The sequence below is a fragment of the Bos indicus genome, chromosome 20, assembly GCF_029378745.1.
Source record: "Bos indicus isolate NIAB-ARS_2022 breed Sahiwal x Tharparkar chromosome 20, NIAB-ARS_B.indTharparkar_mat_pri_1.0, whole genome shotgun sequence".
Classification (NCBI taxonomy): domain Eukaryota; kingdom Metazoa; phylum Chordata; class Mammalia; order Artiodactyla; family Bovidae; genus Bos; species Bos indicus.
The window spans coordinates 38,164,300-38,182,934 of NC_091779.1; the positions used below are offsets into that span (position 1 = coordinate 38,164,300).

General features: G+C 45.4%; 1 protein-coding gene across 5 annotated transcripts in view; it reads left to right on the forward strand.

Moving 5' to 3' along the window:
• CAPSL (calcyphosine like) overlaps positions 1–18,635 on the forward strand; it is a 37,851-nt gene that overhangs the window by 3,553 nt on the left and 15,663 nt on the right. For all 5 annotated transcript variants that reach the window (XM_019983116.2, XM_019983115.2, XM_019983114.2 and 2 more), the window contains exon 2: positions 16,054–16,190. In XM_019983116.2, coding sequence (XP_019838675.1) covers positions 16,054–16,190 — 137 coding nt within the window. The remainder of the gene's footprint in view (positions 1–16,053; positions 16,191–18,635) is intronic.

The window sequence follows — 18,635 nt, forward strand, 5'->3', positions numbered from 1 at the left end:
GGCAAGAATACTTGAGTGGGTTGCCATTTCCTTCTCTAGAGGATCTTTTCAATCCAGGAATCGAACCTGGGTTTCCCACATTGCAGGCAGATTCTTTACTGACTGAGCTACCAGGGAAGCTCCTGTAAAGCAACTATCCTCCAACTAAAACTAAATTTTACAGAATGCTCTTACTTTCTTTGGAAGCTCTGTTTTGTGTGTATAACCTCTGCAGTTGTCCTTGACCTCAACAAGAGCTCTTCACACAAAAGAAGGGACAGGCGAAAGTGCTCCAGGAACTTCCAAGGCCAGTTGTCCTCACTAAGTGTGCTTTGGCTGCAATATTGCTAATAAGCTCGTCTCAGGTTTAATATATGAATGATTTATGATGACTACAGTGGCTCCCTGTTTAAAAAAGGAATATTTTCTGAAATGTGGGTAATTTACAAAAGCCCCCTGGGGAAGTGGCAGGTGCAGAAGACCCCATTCAGAACTTTGGTTCTGCTACTTATGTCTGAACTTACTCAATCTCTTTGTATCTATGTCTTTATTTTGTGAAATAGAAATGTGCATGCATGCTAAGTCGCTTCAGTTGTATCTGACTCTTTGGGACCCTATGGACTGTAGCCTGCTCAGCTTCTCCATCCCTGCCATTCTCCAGGCAAGAATACGGGAGTGGGTTGCCATGCCCTCCTCCAGGGGATCTTCCTGACCTAGGGATCAGACTTGTGTCTCCTATGTCTCCTGCATTAGGAGGCAGGTTCTTTACCACTAGTGTGACCTGGGAAATAGGAATAGTTTTTTTAATGTACGTAAAAACACTTGCAGCAGAGAGCCTGACAGAGCCTGTCCTCAATAAATGACCTCTCTTCTAGTATGATATTTCCTTTGTGAGGTCGCTAGGGGATGCACCCTATTTCTCTATCAGTCACCAAGTTGTGTCCAACTCTTTGTGACCCTATGGATTGTAGCCAGCCAGACTCCTCTGTCCTTGGGATTCTCCAGGCAAGAATACTGGAGTGGGTTGCCACTTCCTCCTCCAGGGGATCTTCCCCACCCAGGGATTGAACCCATATCTGCTTCTCCTGATTCTTTACCACTGAGCCACCTAAGAAACCCTACTACTGTATAGGATCAGATGCTGAATAGTCAAAGCTTTGTAGGCCAGAAGGTCTCTGTAGCAGCTATTCAGCTTGGCAGTTGTGGGTTGAAAACAGCCACAGGTAACACATAAGCAAACATATGTGGCTATTTTGTAATAAAACTTTATTTACCAAACTAGGCAGAGGAGCAAATTCTGCCCATGGGCTGTGATTTGATGTCCTCAGGCCTAGTTCATTTTAGGCTATATTTGCCTAAACTCAGAGTATGCTTGATAACAGCATGTGTTAAGATGACCTTATTCATTTTGGAACAACTGAGTTTGAGGAGTGAGAAATCACCAAGGTGCTAACTTTTGCTCCCAGGACTTGGCTTAGTGTCTTCCATCAGGGTGGTCTTATGGCCCCATCTGCCTCCAGAAACCTCAGGCTGCAGGTGAGATTGTGAAATAAACTGATTTAGAAGTTCTTACACTGTTACTTTCTGGAGGGACTCTAATATCTCTACCAGTCTCTTCCTCTTCTTTGTAAACAGGACCTGGAGCATGGCAAAGTCTCCAGCTTAACATTAGGTTTCCTAGCTGTCTTAGTTCATCTGGGCTGCTGTAAAAAAAATACTACAGACTGGGCAGCTTATGAATAACAGATAGTCATTTCTCATAGTCTTGGAGGCTGGAAAGTCTAAGGTCAAGCACCCAGCATGGTTAAAGGGTCAAGGCCCTTTAACTGGTACAAGGATGGCTTCTCACTTGTGGCAGAAAGGGTGACGGGTCTCTGCAGGGGATCTTTTACAAGGTACTAATTTGCTCTCAAAACCTAAGCACCTCCCAAAGGCCCCAACTCCTAATACTATCATCTTTGGGAATTAGGATTTCATCATATGAATTTGGGGGGGACACAAACATTGAGACCACAGAACCAGCCTCTTTTGCAGAAGTGACCAATGAGATTTAAATGAAAGAAGTTGGGTAGAGTCTTCTGGGAATCATTTTATAAAAGGCTGATTGATCTGGGAAGTGCATTCTTCTTGCCTTCACATCTGTCTCTTTCTGCTTACCTGGAGGGTGATGTAATGGCTGGCACTGCTGTACTTATTTTGTAACTTTAGGCATCTCTGAGGAAAAACAACCATGGTAAGGTAAAAGGTAGTGGTTTTTCTGGACCTTGATGACTACTCAAACTGCCTCCAGACTTCTTTGATATGAAATAAAAGTCTACCTCTACCATTTTTAGAAAAAATCAAGCTGTTTCTGTTATGAGTAGCTGGGCACAATCCTTACACTGAAGGTGGCATTCTGATATTGAATTTCTATCCATTAACACTTTTTTGGCTTTCTAGAAGTATCAATTAAGAGCACATAGGTTGCAAATAAAGTGGCTATAAAATAAACATTAAATAGACAAATGATTCCAAAAAGAGCATTTTAAGTAAATGTAAAATAATTATTAAGTAGGTGATTTTGGTGACTAATATTGCAAAAAAGCAAGTGGTGACACAGCTGATGCTTTACAGAGAGTTGGACCGTGAAGAAGGCTGAGCGCCAAAGAATTGATGCCTTTCAACTGTGGTGTTGGAGAAGACTCTTGAGAGTCCCTTGGACTGCAAGGAGATCCAACCAGTCCATTCTGAAGGAGATCAGCCCTGGGATTTCTTTGGAAGAAATGATGCTAAAGCTGAAACTCCAGTACTTTGGCCACCTCATGCAAAGAGTTGACTCATTGGAAAAGACTCTGATGCTGGGAGGGATTGGGGGCAGGAGGAGAAGGGGACGACAGAGGATGAGATGGCTGGATGGCATCAGTGACTCGATGGACGTGAGTTTGAGTGAACTCCGGGAGTTGGTGTTGGACAGGGAGGCCTGGCGTGCTGCGATTCATGGGGTCACAAAGAGTCGGACACGACTGAGCGACTGAACTGAACTGAACTGAAAAGTGGAGGAAAACGTACACTTGGGCTTGGTCTTTGCAGTGGGTTTGAAATCACCGTGGCCAAGGTCTTACGGCACCTGAAAAATGGGATATTTAGAAGTTACATGGCTGGTTCTTAGGGTGTCTTCATTAAAACCAGGGAGTTTGGAAGAAATGTTTATTTCAGTTCAGTTCAGTCGCTCAGTCAAGTTCTAATCTTTGCAACCCCATGGACTGCAGCATGGCAGGCTTCCCTGTCCATCACCAGCTCCCAGAGTTTGCTCAAACTCATATCCATTGAGCCAGTGATGCCATCCAACTATCTGATCCCTCCCCAGCTGCTTCAATATTTCCAAACATCAGGGTTTTTTTTTTTTTTCCAGTGAGTCAGTTCTTCGCATCAGTTGGTCAAAGTATTGGAGTTTCAGCTTCAGAATCAGTACTTCCAATGAATATTCAAGATTGATTTCCTTTAGCATGGACTGGTTGGATCTCTTTGCATTCCAAGGGACTCTTAAGAGTCTTCTACAACACCACAGTTCAAAAGCATCAATTATTCAGCGCTCAGCTTTCTTTATAGTCCAACTCTCACATCCATACACAACTACTGGAAAAACCATAACCTTGACTAGACGGACCTTTGTTGGTAATGTCTTGGCTTTTTAATATGCTGTCTAGGTTGGTCATAGCTTTTCTTCCAAGGAGCAAGTGTTTTTTAGTTTCATGGCTGCAGTCACCATCTGCAGTGATTTTGGAACACCTTCCCCCACCCCCCCCAAATAAAATGACTCACTGTTTCCATTATTTTCCATCTGTTTGCCATGACATGATGAGACCAGATGCCATGATCTTAGTGTTCTGAATGTTGAGTTTTAAGCCAGCTTTTTCACTCTACTCTTTCACTTTCATCAAGAGGCTCTTTAGTTCTTCTTTGCTTTCTGCCATAAGAGTGGTGTCATCTGCATATCTGAGGTTATTGATATTTCTCCCAGCAATCTTGATTCTAGCTTGTGCTTCATCCAGCCTGACATTTTGCATGATGTAGTATGCATATAAGTTAAATAAGCATGTGGCAGTATACAGCTTTGATGTACTGTTTTTCCCAATTTGGAACCAGTCTGTTGTTCTATGTCTAGTTCTAACTGTTGCTGCTTGACCTGCATACAGATTTCTCAGGAGGCAGATAAGGTGGTCTGGTACTCCCATCTCTTTAAGAATTTTCCAGTCTGTTGTGATCCACACAGTCAAAGGCTTTGGCGTAGTGAAAGTTTTGGGCTTGCCTCCTAGCTTAGTTGGTAAAGAATCTGCCTGCAACGCAGGAAAGCTGGGTTTGATTCCTGGGTCGGGAAGATCCCCTGGAGAAGGAAATGGTAACCCACTCCAGTATTCGTGCCTGGAGAATCCCATGGACAGAAGGGCCTGGCAGGCTACAGTCCATGGGGTCACAAGAGTTGGACATAACTTAGTGACTAAAGAGAGAGATGTTTTTCTGGAACTGTCTTGCTTTTTCAATGGTCCAATGGATGTTGGCAATTTGATTTCTTGTTCCTCTGGATTTTCTAAATCCAGCTTGAACATTGAGAAGTTCACAGTTCACATACTGTTGAAGCCTGACTTGGAGAATTTTGAGCATTGCTTTGCTAGAGCGTGAGATGAGTGCAATAGTGCAGCAGTTTGAACATTCTTTGGCATTTCCCTTCTTTGGGATTGGAATGAAAACTGACCTTTTCCAGTCCTGTGGCCACTGGTCTTTTTCAAATTTGCTGGCATATTGAGTGCAGCACTTTCACAGCATCATCTTTTAATATTTTCAAATAGCTCAGCTGGAATTCCATCACCTCCACTAGCTTTGTTTGTAGCAATGCTTCCTAAGGCCCACTTGACTTTGCATTCCAGGATGTCTGGCTCTAGTTGAGTGATCACACCATTGTGATTATCTGGGTCATGAATATCTTTTTTGTATAGTTCTTCTGTGTATTCTTGCCACCTCTTCTTAATATCTTCTGCTTCTCTTAGGTCCATACAACTTCTGTCCTTTATTGTACCCATCTTTGCATGAAATATTTCCTTGGTATCTCTACTTTTCTTGAAGAGATCTCTAGTCTTTTCCATTCTATTGTTTTCCTCTACTTTGCATTGATCATTGAGGAATGCTTTCTTATCTCTTTTTGCTATTCTTTGAAACTCTGCATTCAAATGTGCATATCTTTCCTTTTCTCCTTTGCCTTTCACTTCTCTTCTTTTCTCAGCTTTTTGTAAGGCCTCCTCAAACAACCATTTTGCCTTTTAGCATTTCTTTTCCTTGGGGATGGTCTTGATCCCTTCCTCCTGTACAATGTCGTGAACCTCTGTCCATAGTTCTTCAGGCACTCTGTCTATCAGATCTAATCCCTTGAATCTATTTCTCACTTCCACTGTATAATTTAAGGGATTTTATTTGGGTCATACCTGAATGGTCTAGTGGTTTTTCCCTACTTTCTTCAATATAAGTCTGAATTTGGCAATAAGGAGTTCATGATCTGAGCCACAGTCAGCTCCCAGTCTTGTTTTTGCTGACTGTATAGAGCTTCTCCGTCTTTGGCTGCAAAGAAGGCTGCACCATCTGTGATGTCCATGTGTAGAGTTGTCTCTTGTGTTGTTGGGAGAGGGTGTTTGCTGTGACCAGTGCATTCTCTTGGCAAAACTCTGTTAGTCTTTGCCTGCTTCATTTTGTACTCCAAGGGCAAATTTGCCTGTTGCTCCAAAGTATCTCCTGACTTCCTACTTTTGCATTCCAGTCCCCTATAATGAAAAATACATCTTTTTTGGATATTAGTTCTAGAAGGTGTTGTAGGTCTTCATAGAACCATTCAACTTCAGCTTCTTCGGCATTACTGGTCAGGGCATAGACTGGAATTACTATGATATTGAACAGTTTGCCTTGGAAACGAACAGAGATCTTTCTGTCATTTTTGAGACTGCACCCAAGTATTGCATTTTGGACTCTTTTGTTGACTGTGAGGGCTACTCCATTTCTTCTAAAGGATTCTTGCCCACAGTAGTAGATATAATGGTCATCTGAGTTAAATTCGCCCATTCCTCTCCATTTTAGTTCACTAATTCCTAAAATGTCGACGTTCACTCTTGCCATCTCCTATTTGACCACTTCCAGTTTACCTTGATTCACTCGCATTTTGTACACAAATCCAGCCAAAGTCTTGCTTTTACCTTTGGGTAGTTTAGATATTTTCTTACTCTGCTTCTTTAAGATCTGGCAGGTTGCCTGACTAGAATAGATTGCAAGCAATTTCCTGGTAAAACCCCAGAGGCTCAAGACAGAGTGGAGGGGAAGAGTGAGTTGGAGAAGGAACCAGGGGAGTGCTGTTAAGACAGCTCCTGCCTCTGGAGATTCCCAGGGGATGCTCATTATGACAAGGACCCCTTACCCCTGGTGCCTCTGTGCCTATCAAACCTGGGCTCATATTACATTGTGTTAGTTACTTGTGGTTGCTGTTCATTCGCTAAGTTGTGTCTGACTTTTTGTGACCCATGGACTGCAGCATGCCAGGCTTCTCCATTCTTCACTATCTCCCGGAGTTCACTCAAACTCATGTCCATTGAGTTGGTGATGCCATCCAACCAGAGAACCCCATGAACAGTAGTAGTTACACGAATCCTTGACTATCATGCTAAGCAGTTTCCCCCAACTCTCCTTGATAGCCAAAAATGCTGAAGCAGCTGCTAAGTGTTGATGAAATTCTTCTGAGAGAAAAATTTTACTTTATGTTTTCTCCCAGTTCTCAGAGGAGCCAACGCTCTCCTACTGGATTGCTAGTTATTTTAGCCAGGTAAAATTTGAAATCTAGGGTCAGTTCAAACACTGCAGGAATAAGCTTTTGCCAGATATATCAGTTAGGAATACTTTTGGCTTCAAGTAACAGAGGACCTGATCAGCATTGGATTAAGCAAATAGAAGCTATATTTTTCACATGATGGGAGGGTGGAGTCCAGTAGTTGGCTATACCAGTTTGGTAGCTCAGTGATGCTTGGGTTCTAGGTTGATATCTTTGTGATTCCCTTGGCCTTTTCTTCACAATTACAGAAAGGCTGCCACAGCTCCTGATGTCACATTCTTGTTTAAGGCAGGAGGAGGCAAAAGATATGGGAGATTTCTCCCACAGCCCTCAGCACTTCCAGTTGAGTCTCTGCCAGAGAGTCATGGCCACCTAACTGAAAGCAAAATAAGCAGAGAAAGGAGATTGGAATCAACCAGTTGGCTATTCCAGAAAATCAACTGTGATTCAAACTCAACAAAGTTAAACCTACCCTGAAGAATGTAAACTCCTGGAAGAGACCTTGGTTGTCTCATTCACAGCTGTTGTGCACCACACAATAGATGTTCAATAAATATATGCTGCATTCAAGACCAGGACTAGGGTGAGTTGAGGTAGGTCCCTGGGGCAAAATATTTAAGGAGATACTTACTTTCAGCCCTGGGCAAATTCAGGGTTGACATCTGTACAATCCTGAGATTTGAGGGCCTCCTTAAACATTGTGCCCTAGGCATGTAACTCACCTAGCCCTAATCTTAACCCTGATTGAATGATTATAAAATGAAATTTCAAGAAGATGTGTGAAATAAACACTTTATAACAATAATATTTGTGAAATACTTTTTCTTAAACTGTGCCATATCACAAATGTTAAAATAAGGAATTAATTCACATTCCAAAGGTCAGTAGAAAGAATAAAAGACTATGAGTTATCAGATATGGGCTTTAGGGAAACCTGCATATTGACAATAACTGAAACACTGAATCTTAAACATCTTGAGAAAATGTATTTTTGTGCAGAGAAAATTTGGTAAGAAGCCAGACTTAAATGACATTTTATTTCCACAGTGTACTTATATCATTACAGGTAAGATTAAATACCATAATAAATTAAATCTTATATGGGGGTTGGCAATCCAAACAAAACCAGTTGTTTCATATATTAATACACTGTAGAAATAATTTAAAAAATAATTTGTGCGGGAAAAACCACCTCACACATCATTTTACTAAAATAAGCAAACTAACAAATAAATAACACTAAGGCTCCAAAATGAGTTAGTCGCTGTCGTGTCCAACTCTTTGCAACCCCATGGACTGTAGCCTGCCTGGCTCCTCTGTCCACAGGGATTTTCCAGGCAAGAATACTGGAGTGGGTTGTCATGCCCTTCTCCAGGGGATCTTCCCAACCCAGAGTTCAGACCCCAGTTTTCTGTGTTGGAGGTGGATTCTTTATTGTCTGAGCCACCAGGGGAGCCACTTCAAAACGAAGAGACTAAGAAAAATTGTTCATCTTGACCAGAAGGAAATTACATGGAACCTTTAGTATTGATACTCTAGCACTGAAAACCCAAGGAAGGACCCTGCGGTGAGACAGAGGGGTCTTCTTTAGGACCCACAAGTGTCCTGCTTTGCTCTGCACTGCCGTTTGCTGTCCTCCTCCACCGGGAAATCTTGCAGTTCTCCAAGGAATCTTTTCCTTGAAGCCTTGCCTCCCACTCATCTCATTTCATGGTCTTTCTCTGAATTCCCAAAGCAATTTCTCAGCACCTTGCCCTAACTGTTGTCCACAGTGGCTGTGACAGAAGTGGACATCAGCCTCGACCCTGCCTCTGTCTCGTGGCACATTCTCAGGTGAGGGACTTCTACTCACTAGAATCCTCCATGGGAGGCAGTGTGCTGATGTGTGCAAAGCTTTGAGCAAGGGCTTGGTCTCTGGCCTGGTTATAATGGTCAGTACACCTGGCCTTGCTTCATGCTTGCATCCTCCACTGTGCTAGGTTATAACCTTGCCCCCAGCCTTTCCCCTCAAGGTCTTGCTCCTGCCACTAAAGAGTGACCTGGTCGCTAACAGCTGAGCTTCTCAAACTTGGGTGTGTGTTAGCAAAGACCACCTGGAAACATGACAATGCAGATTCCCAGCACTCACACCTAGAGATACTGTGTTTGGGGTGGAGGGAGGGAATGTCTATTTTTCAGTGGTGGTCTCAACACCCCTGCTGGTCCCAGGTCTTTCTCTACAGTGAGGCTTCTCCACCTGAGCACGACTGACATTTTGGGCTGGAGAATTCTTCATTGTCAAGGGCTCTCCTCAATACACTCAGTGACATCTCTGGCCTCTACTCACTAGTAACATCCCTCACCCCTGTTGTGACAACCAATAATGTCTCCAAACATCGTCAAATGTCCCCTGGGAGGCAGGATCATGTTTCTTTGGAACCACAGCTCTATAACATCACCTGCAGAATTAGCATAGTCCCTCACATAGCTAGTGGAGACGGCAATGGCACCCCACTCCAGTACTCTTGCCTGGAAAATCCCATGGATGGAGGAGGCTGGTAGGCTGCAGTCCATGGAGTTGCTAAAAGTCGGACACGACTGAGCGACTTCACTTTCACTCTCCACTTTCATGCATTGGAGAATGAAATGGCAACCCACTCCAGTGTTCTTGCCTGGAGAATCCCAGGGACAGGGGAGCCTGGTGGGCTGCCGTCTATGGGGTCACACAGAGTTGGACACAACTGAAGTGACTTAGCAGCAGCTCGCATAGCTAGAGATGTTAAAGGTCTTTTTAGTTGAATAAAGCTCAGATGGATTAGACAAGGGAACTCTCACAATGTCAACAACACAGACACCCACCTGTCATTATACTTTTTCTGGGGATTTCCCAGTCTTTACTGCAGAAACCACGACTCTTTTCAAATTTCAAGTCTTTCAGTCTCAGAACGGGGACATGCTAGCCACTTGCTAGGCTCTGCACACTGGGATCTAATATTTAGTCTAGAGAAGTAGTTTTTATGGGGAAACGTCCTCAGGAACCACTGTTATTTTTGCCATCTACCACGTAGTAATGACCAGTAAATTGAATAGATTGGAGTCAGCAGATCAGATCAGATCAGATCAGTCGCTCAGTCGTGTCCGACTCTGCGACCCCATGAATCGCAGCACACCAGGCCTCCCTGTCCATCACCAACTCCCGGAGTTCACTCAGACTCATGTCCATCGAGTCAGCGATGCTATGGTTTCATCTCATCCTCTGTCGTCCCATTCTCCTCCTGCCCCGAATCCCTCCCAGCATCAGAGTCTTTTCCAATGAGTCAACTCTTCGCATGAGGTGGCCAAAGTACTGGAGTTTCAGCTTTAGCATCATTTCTTCCAAAGAACACCCAGGACTGATCTCCTTTAGAATGGACTGGTTGGATCTCCTTGCGGTCCAAGGGACTCTCAAGAGTCTTCTCCGACACCACATTTCAAAAGCATCAATTCTTCGGCGCTCAGCTTTCTTCACAGTCCAACTCTCACATCCATACATGACCACTGGAAAAACCATAGCCTTGACTAGACAGACCTTTGTTGGCAAAGTAATGTCTCTGCTTTTGAATATGCTATCTAGGTTGGCCATAACTTTCCTTCCAAGGAGTAAGCGTCTTTTAATTTCATGGCTGCAGTCACCATTTGTAGTGATTTTGGAGCCTAGAAAAATAAAGTCTGACACTGTTTCCACTGTTTCCCCATCTATTTCCCATGAAGTGGTGGGACCAGATGCCATGATCTTCGTTTTCTGAATGGAGTCAGCAGAGATGGTTCAATTTTCCCCAATTATTGTCTTCAAACATTGTCTGTTGTAACTAGATCCACCTGTGTTGTTGGTTATTAGCTGTACAGACAACCCGGCATGAGAAAGAGCGGTTGTGGGGGGGGGGGGCGGAGTGGGGGGCGACGGGGAAAGAAAGAGGGAGGGAGGGGAAGAGAAAGAGAGAGAGAAAGAGACAAAAGAGCTGGTACAGGGAGGGAGGTTGCAATGCCACTAGATGGCGCCAAAGACAACCCAATAAAGACCAACCCTGAACTTGAGCATTTCTCTTCCCTAAAGATTCTCTTCAAGTTTTTCTCTGAATTCAGCAAGAGAGATTCCATGAACCTTGCTGAGAATTATGAAGAGACAGACCTCCATACATGTTCAGCTTTCCGTAACCTGTTCCACAACGGTTCCCAGAATGCAGGCAGGGAGCTTACTTAGCTTGTGGCAGGCAGCTGCATCTCAGGACGGTGGGATGACGGAGCCTTTAACCTGTTCCAATGTCAGGAGATATGGTGACCATCGCCAGTCCCTTCTGGCTTTGCTGCTGGTGCCTCCACTCATCAGTTCAGTTCAGTTGCTCAGTCGTGTCCGACTCTGTGACCTCATGAACTGCAGCACGCCAGGCCTCCCTGTCCATCACCAACTCCCGGAGTCCACCCAAACCCATGTCCATCGAGTCGATGATGCCATCCAACCATCTCATCCTCTGTTGACCCCTTCTCCTCCTGCCCTCAATCTTTCCCAGCATCAAGGTCTTTTCCAATGAGTCAGCTCTTTGTATCACGTGGCCAGAGTATTGGAGTTTCAGCTTCAACATCAGTCCTTCCAATGAACACCCAGGACTGATCTCCTCTAGGATGGACTGGTTGGATCTCCTTGCAGTCCAAGGGACTCTCAAGAGTCTTCTCCAACACCACAGTTCAAAAGCATCAAATCTTCTGTACTCAGCTTTTGTTATAGTCCAACTCTCACATCCATACATGACTACTGGAAAAACCATAGCCTTGACTTGATGGACCTTTGTTGGCAAAGTAATGTCTCTGCTTTTGAATATGCTGTCTAGGTTGGTCATAACTGTCCTTCCAAGGAGTAGGCATCTTTTAATTTCATGGCTGTAATCACCATCTGCAGTGATTTTGGAGCCCAGAAAAACAAAGTCAGCCACTGTTTCCACTGTTTCCCCATCTATCTGCCATGAAGTGATGGGATCGGATGCCATGATCTTAGTTTTCTGAATGTTGAGCTTTAAGCCAACTTTTTCACTCTCCTCTTTCACATTCATCAAGAGGCTCTTTAGTTCTTCTTCACTTTCTGCCATAAGGGTGGTGTCATCTGCATATCTGAGATTATTGATATTTCTCCTGGCAATCTTGATCCCAGCTTGTGCTTCATCCAGCCCAGCATTTCTCAATGTGTACTCTGCACATGAGTTAGATAAGCAGGGTGACAATATACAGCCTTGACGTACTCCTTTTCCTATTTGGGACCAGTCTGTTGTTCCATGTCCAGTTCTAACTGTTGCTTCCTGACCTGCATATAGGTTTCTCAAGAGGAAGGTCAGGTGGTCTGGTATTCCTATCTCTTTCAGAATTTTCCACAGTTTATTGTGATCCACACAGTCAATGGCTTTGGCATAGTCAATAAAGCAGAAATAAATGTTTTTCTGGAACTCTTTTGCTTTTTCAATGATCCATCGGATGTTGGCAATTTGATCTCTGGTTCCTCTGCCTTTTCTAAAACCATCTTGAACATCTGGAAGTTCACAGTTCACGTGTTGCTGAGGCTCATCCTGTGCCCCAGATATCCAGGCCTGCCCCATGAGGCTTGGGATGCGAAGCTACAAGGGAGAGCTCTGAGTGGGGCCTGGGACCCTCTCCCTCCTCAGCCCCTGGGCCCTTATTCTCCATCTCGGATGGATCTCTCTATCTTCTCTGCCCCCACCGCCAACACCGCCTTCCTGGCAGCATGAGCTCTCATCTGGTTGTTGCCAGCCTGGCTTCACCTCCCACAGTCAGCTTGTTCCACCTTCCTGTCCATTCCCCACACTTTATCCAGAGGGGTCTTTGGTACAAACAGCCACTTCCTCACTTGAAAGACTTGTGGCCTCCTGCCCCTCTCAGGACAGACTCCAGACTCACTACCATGGTGTCCGAGGCTTTAGGGGATCTGATGCCTGCCCACCTGCGCAGTTTTATCTTTCTCCCAATTTCCCCTTCCCAAATCCCTGCCTGATCTCCACGGCTCTTTCTCACCCCCGCCACTACAGACACCCCTAGTCTTCGATCAGACTAAAATACTTTTGTTTCTCTAGTTATAATAGTTTCTTCTTCTTCTTCTTGTTTTTTCCCCTCACTCTGGCCTTCGCACTTGGGAAATAGACAACTGCTCTCTCGCTTTTCGCATTCCCACGACTCTCGCCTGGGTGATTACCACCCTCACCTCCTCTGAAAAATCCTGAGAAAGCCCCACTCCAAGGCTGCTTAGCCGCATCTCCTGAGTTCCCTTGGTTCAGCTGTCTTCCCACTTCCGCTGGACCCCTAGCCCAGTGCCCAGAGCTTATTAGATGTTTGTTGAAGGAATGGACAGAACTGGCGCCTCACCCAGCAACCTGCGCAGACGCAGTGCCAACACAAGGTGGCGCTGCAGCCACGCGCTTCGGAGGGCAGCCCCTTAGGCCCGGCTGGATGGGGCTCTGTTGTCCCCACGCGGGCTTCTCCAGGCTGAGAGAGGGACGTCTGGAGTCAGGGACGCTTGTTCAGTGCTGTGATGCCGGTGACATACGTTTGGGAACAGACTCCTGCCCTGGTACCTTCATGCAAATTTCAGAAGCTTGAGTATGGTCTTCACCCAAACTCTACTCATCCTGCCTTTTCCCAAAGCCCTCAGTTCTTAGCAAATTTTGTTTCCTGCCTTGCTAACTAGAGGAGTTCAGTACTCGAAGTTCACGATTCTAAGCTATTCAATCAAGGGCTTGCTTCTTGGAGTAATTTGCTCCAGTGGTGCCTCCCTGGTGGTTCAGAGAGTGAAGAGTCCACATGCAATGCAGCAGACCTGGGTTTGATTCCTGGGTCAGGAAGAGCCTTTGGAGAGGGAAATGGCAACCCTCTCCAGTATTCTTGCCTGGGAAATCCCATGGACAGAGTAGCCTGGTGAGCAAGAGTTGGATAGACTCAGCAACGAACACTTTCACTTTTTGAAACTATCACATGATAAACATTAGCTACTTGTTGATGAACTGGGTCATTAAATGATTAAAAAGGGTAGTTAACACAGGCATTTGAAGTACCATAGTAGGCTGGATGGCAGGAGAGAATGTCATTTTTTCCTGGATATATCAGCTTAGATTCTGGAGGTAACTGTTTGTGAGGTCACTGGGTAGGGACTTTTGCAAAGACAGATCAGGTGGGGTGTTTTCCCAGACTCTACCCTGCTCTCCTCTGCCTGGGGGGCCATCAAATTGTACTTTAAAATGCTTTTGCAGTATTCAAAAAGGTGGTGGAGCCCTGCTTGGTCTGAAGCCCCAATTTTCCCTGTTGGCCGGGATTTGGGGGCAGGTTGCTTAACCAACAAGCTCCAGTTTCCAAGTTGCCAGAGGAAGGGGTGGCATTGGACGACTTTTCAGGGTTCTGCAGTCCTGATGGTGTGTGAATTTCCGTGAGCCACGATGATGGTGGGAGCTGGGCAAGTTGCTTGATTTTTGTGCTTGTCAGTTTCTTTATCTGTGAAATATGAATCATAGGAGTAATTAGCTCATAGGGTATTAAAACAATGAGGTGAAATCCACACCTGATAAAATCAGGCATTTAAAAATGTACGGTTGAATCTCCCTGTTGTGCAGCCATCACCTATATCAAATGCCAGCACTGCAAAAGGAAAGCCTGTCCCATGAAACAGTCACTCCCACGGCCCCCCTCCCAGGCCTTGACAGCAACCCATCTGTGTTCTGTCCATGGATTTGCCTCTACTGGATATTTCATATACAACTCGTCCCCTACATACAAACCTTCGGGTTGAGAACTTTGTGGGGAGACCTTCTGGGTTGTATTGGAGGGAACAGCCCTTGAGGGCAAGATTGTCATCACTGCTGATGAAAGGAGGAAGTGCCAGCACCTGGGGGGGGGTGGGGGCAGAGGGGAGCCTTTGAGTCAAGGGCAGTACCCTTGTTAACACCAGTATTTTCTGCACCGTGAATATTATTTTTTTTGCATATCCATCAAGTTCTCTTGTTCCTTTTATTCACAGCTCACCCTGAAAAAGAAATTTCTAGAATCTCCCCAATTAACTGGGTCAGTGGGCTCCTAGGAAGATTAGTGTTTCTTGGAGCAGAGCTGGAATTTAAAGATCATTTAGTCTAATCTTTTCATTTAACAGAGGAGGAGGAATCGGAGGCCCTGAGATTTGCTCCGATCTCACCAGGAGTGGGTTGCAGTCAGGCTTAGAACCTGGGTCTCCAGGCTCCAGCTCCGTGGCTTTTCCACAGTTGTGAGGATTCTCAATGCCTGGCTGCAGGGTCAGTACAGTCAGTACGTTGCTCATGGACCTTGAAAAGTGGAGTGCTTCCTTACAGCCACCCTCTCTCCTGTTTCTGAATGTTTAAAACACAAAAGGCAAACTGTAGAAAAAAGATACAGCTATTCTTCAAGAGAGAGAGTCTATTTACCTTTTTCTGTCCTGAGAAACTACTTAGGTGTTAATGGACACTAACCAGTCAATCCAGGCATTCATGTGTACTTAGTCATTCAGTCATGTCCGAATCTTTGTGACCCACAGACTGTAGCCCACCAGGCTCCTCTGTCCATGGAATTTCCCAGGTTAAAATACTGGAGTGGGTTGTCATTCCCTTCTCCAGGGGATCTTCCTGATCCAGAGATTGATCCCATGTCTCCTGCATTGGCAGGCAGGTTCTTTACCACTGATCCACCAGGGAAGCCCAGTCAACCCAGGAAAACATACTCATTACTCGTAGGAATCATCAAAGCCCAATACTGAAAATCTCCATGAAGATAGAAGCATCAAAAATTAATCTTTAGACCAAAAAGGAGAATATTAAATCTGCAGTCAAAGGGAATATGGAAAATTCTAGATAAAAGAATAAAGCAGGTAAGACTGGCTCAAAAAGTGTTTGGAGAAATGAGATTTATTTTTGTGTGATGGGAAGAGAGCTTCTGAGAGGTGAAAGTGTATCATCAACAGGGGTGGCTGTATATTTAAAACTGTTGTCCAGGCTGCGGGGATCTGATGTTCTCAGGACTAGTAAGCCAGTAATAAATGTGCCAGGACATGGTTGTTGCAGCTGAAATCTGGAAATTCTGGGATGTTTGAGATGGTTCTCAGGAAGTGGGTGGGAGAGTGTGCTGTGAATGTCCTTCTCAGCGAGGCTGTGGTCCCCCTACTGAGCCAGAGGCATGCAGGGAGGCATGAGCCCCACTGACCAGTGTGTATTCCCTCTCAGATGGCAGGGACCGCACGCCACGACCGAGAGATGGCGATCCAGGCCAAGAAGAAGCTCACCGTGGCCACTGACCCCATCGAGAGGCTTCGCCTGCAGTGCCTGGCCAGGGGCTCAGCGGGCATCAAAGGGCTTGGCAGGTAGGACCTGGGCTGTGGGCTGCAGGGAGATGAAGGAGAAAGGCAGAGTGTGGCCAAGTGAGGCTGAGACCAGCCATGGGCCCTCGGGCAAGTCACTTCCTCCTGGATCTCAGCTCCTCCTTTGTAAAATGCAGAGTTTGGAAGCATTGATCTCTGAGGTCCCTTGTGACAATATTTGGTTCTTAAATGCAGCTACTGGGACAAATCAAAGTGAAGGGAGAAGCACTCCCAGATATTAGAGACACCTAGAAGTGGGTGACAGAGGATGAAATGGTTGTATGGCATCATTGACTCAACTGACATGAGTCTGAGCAAACTCTGGGAGACAGTGAAGGACAAAGGAGCCTGGCATGCTGCAGTCCACGGGGTTGCAAAGAGTCAGACATGACTGAGCGACTGAACAGCAGCAAGTAGGGTAATGAGAGAGACAGTCCCTAAAGCGGTGACAATAAGGGCTGAATTATCCCAGGAGACTTGCATACAGTTCCCTTTGGTCTACAGTAGGACCTTGTTTACCCATGCTAAATGTAACAGTTTGCCTCTGCTGACCTCAAGCTCTCAGTAGTGTTCAGGAGAGGCTGAGAAATGACTCTGTATGTCCAGAGAAAGCAGTGGATGTACTATTAAAGTATTCACTGAGCTTAGGATCAATCATTTGGCATGAGTAAAATTTGAAAGTTCCCCCAAAAGAGGGGTAGTGAATTAGAATAGGGAGGGAGCAATAGGGATTTAGAGGCAGTTGCAGATTTTGTGTCTCCATCACTTCCAGGGACACAGGAATCACCTGCCACCCAGGGATTCCCTCAGTTTCACGGGAGAACAGCTCCTGTTCCCCACCCTCTGATCCTGGGATTAGTCCTCAGGCCTGGGAAACCTGAGTCGAAAGAGATTGTAAGCCTCCTAAGGGTGAGTCCTGGGTCCTGTTACCTATTTCCAAAGACTAAACCCAGTGACTGCCATGGGTGGGGCATCGTGCTCTCTCAGGGCTTTCATGGGTGAGCAAGGCTTCTCCAGGGTTCATGGAGAACTCAGGACACCAAGAGTCACAAGGACGGGTGTCTTCCTGGTGTGAGAAGTTGTGTGTTAGAGACATACAGAATGCCATGCTGGGGATCTCCAACCTCCCACCTGGTGGCCATGAGGTTTCATTTCCAACAGGTTACTGAGCACTGGAATGTCACTTTCAACAGTCCCCCGCTCTTGGACCAAGCCCAGGTCTGTCAGAAGCTCAGGATGGGGGCAAATGGTTCCTGGTGGCCAGGCTGTCACGGTCCAATGGGAAGACCAGCCCACTTCCTTTCAACATTGTATCAATCCATCCTCCACCTTCGTGCTGGGGCCACAATCTTGTCCTTAGTGTAGACCCTTCGTGACAACCACTGTCTCGTCTACTCCCTGCCCCCCTCAGTTGCATCTCTCCTGCCATCTATGCCACCTCCACCCCACGCCCCTACCAGCCCTTCCATCGTGAACTAGTCTACTGTGAAAAGACACTGTCTCCTCCTTGGCCTTCTGCATGAATGTGCCCTCTGCCTCCTCCCCTTAACTGGTTTTGCCCTTCCCTACATTTCTCATCAAGGGTTGGCTGCCCCTTAGCCCCTTTTCTTCTTATTGTTAGACTGGGATTATGTTTCTTTGGGGGCCACAGAAGTAAAATGAGATTCTCGTCACATCAAATCAAGGATGCATGTGTACTTTCAACATGAGGCTGATGGTGGTTTAGTCTCTCAGTTGTGTCTGACTCTTTGTGACCCCATGGACTGTAGCCCTCCAGGCTCCTCTCCATGAGATTTCCCAGGCAAGAGTACTGGAGTGGGTTGCCATTTCCTTCTCCAACTATCAGAATGGCTTATCACCATTGGCCTTGATCTTGGTCTCCTGGCTGAGACAGTGCCTGGTTTCTCCTCTGTAAACTTGCTTTCCCCTCTGCCTCTCCATATTGGACTCTTCAAAGGGAAGTTCCTATGTAGAGCCCCACTTAGGGCCTGGGGAGCTAGTTTCCTCCTTCAGGACAGAGTATGAACATAATTTATTTGAAATTCAGCAAGAGAAATTTATCTTTTCTCCCACATTTATCTACTTATTCAAGCATTTATTTAAACCATTATTAACTCATGGATATGTATTTTATACTTTGGTTTATAACCCAACACATTTTTATTGTTCAAATTGTTTGTTTTGGCCTTGGGAGGTCTTTTGGCTGGCTTCTGTATCCGTTTGATGTATTTCCATCAGTGCAGAGATTCTTTGAGCACTTCTTTACTTTTTGGTGTAAGATGCTCCAAGCTTATCTTGCATATTTTTCTGCCCCAGTTCTAGAATCAGACATTTCTCCAAGAAGCTCACTTCCTTTTATTGGAGAATTGTACTTTAAACCAAGATCTAGACTCTAGATGTTTTTGTTCTGACTGAGGTGTTACTTCTAGATTCTCTTAACTGACAGAA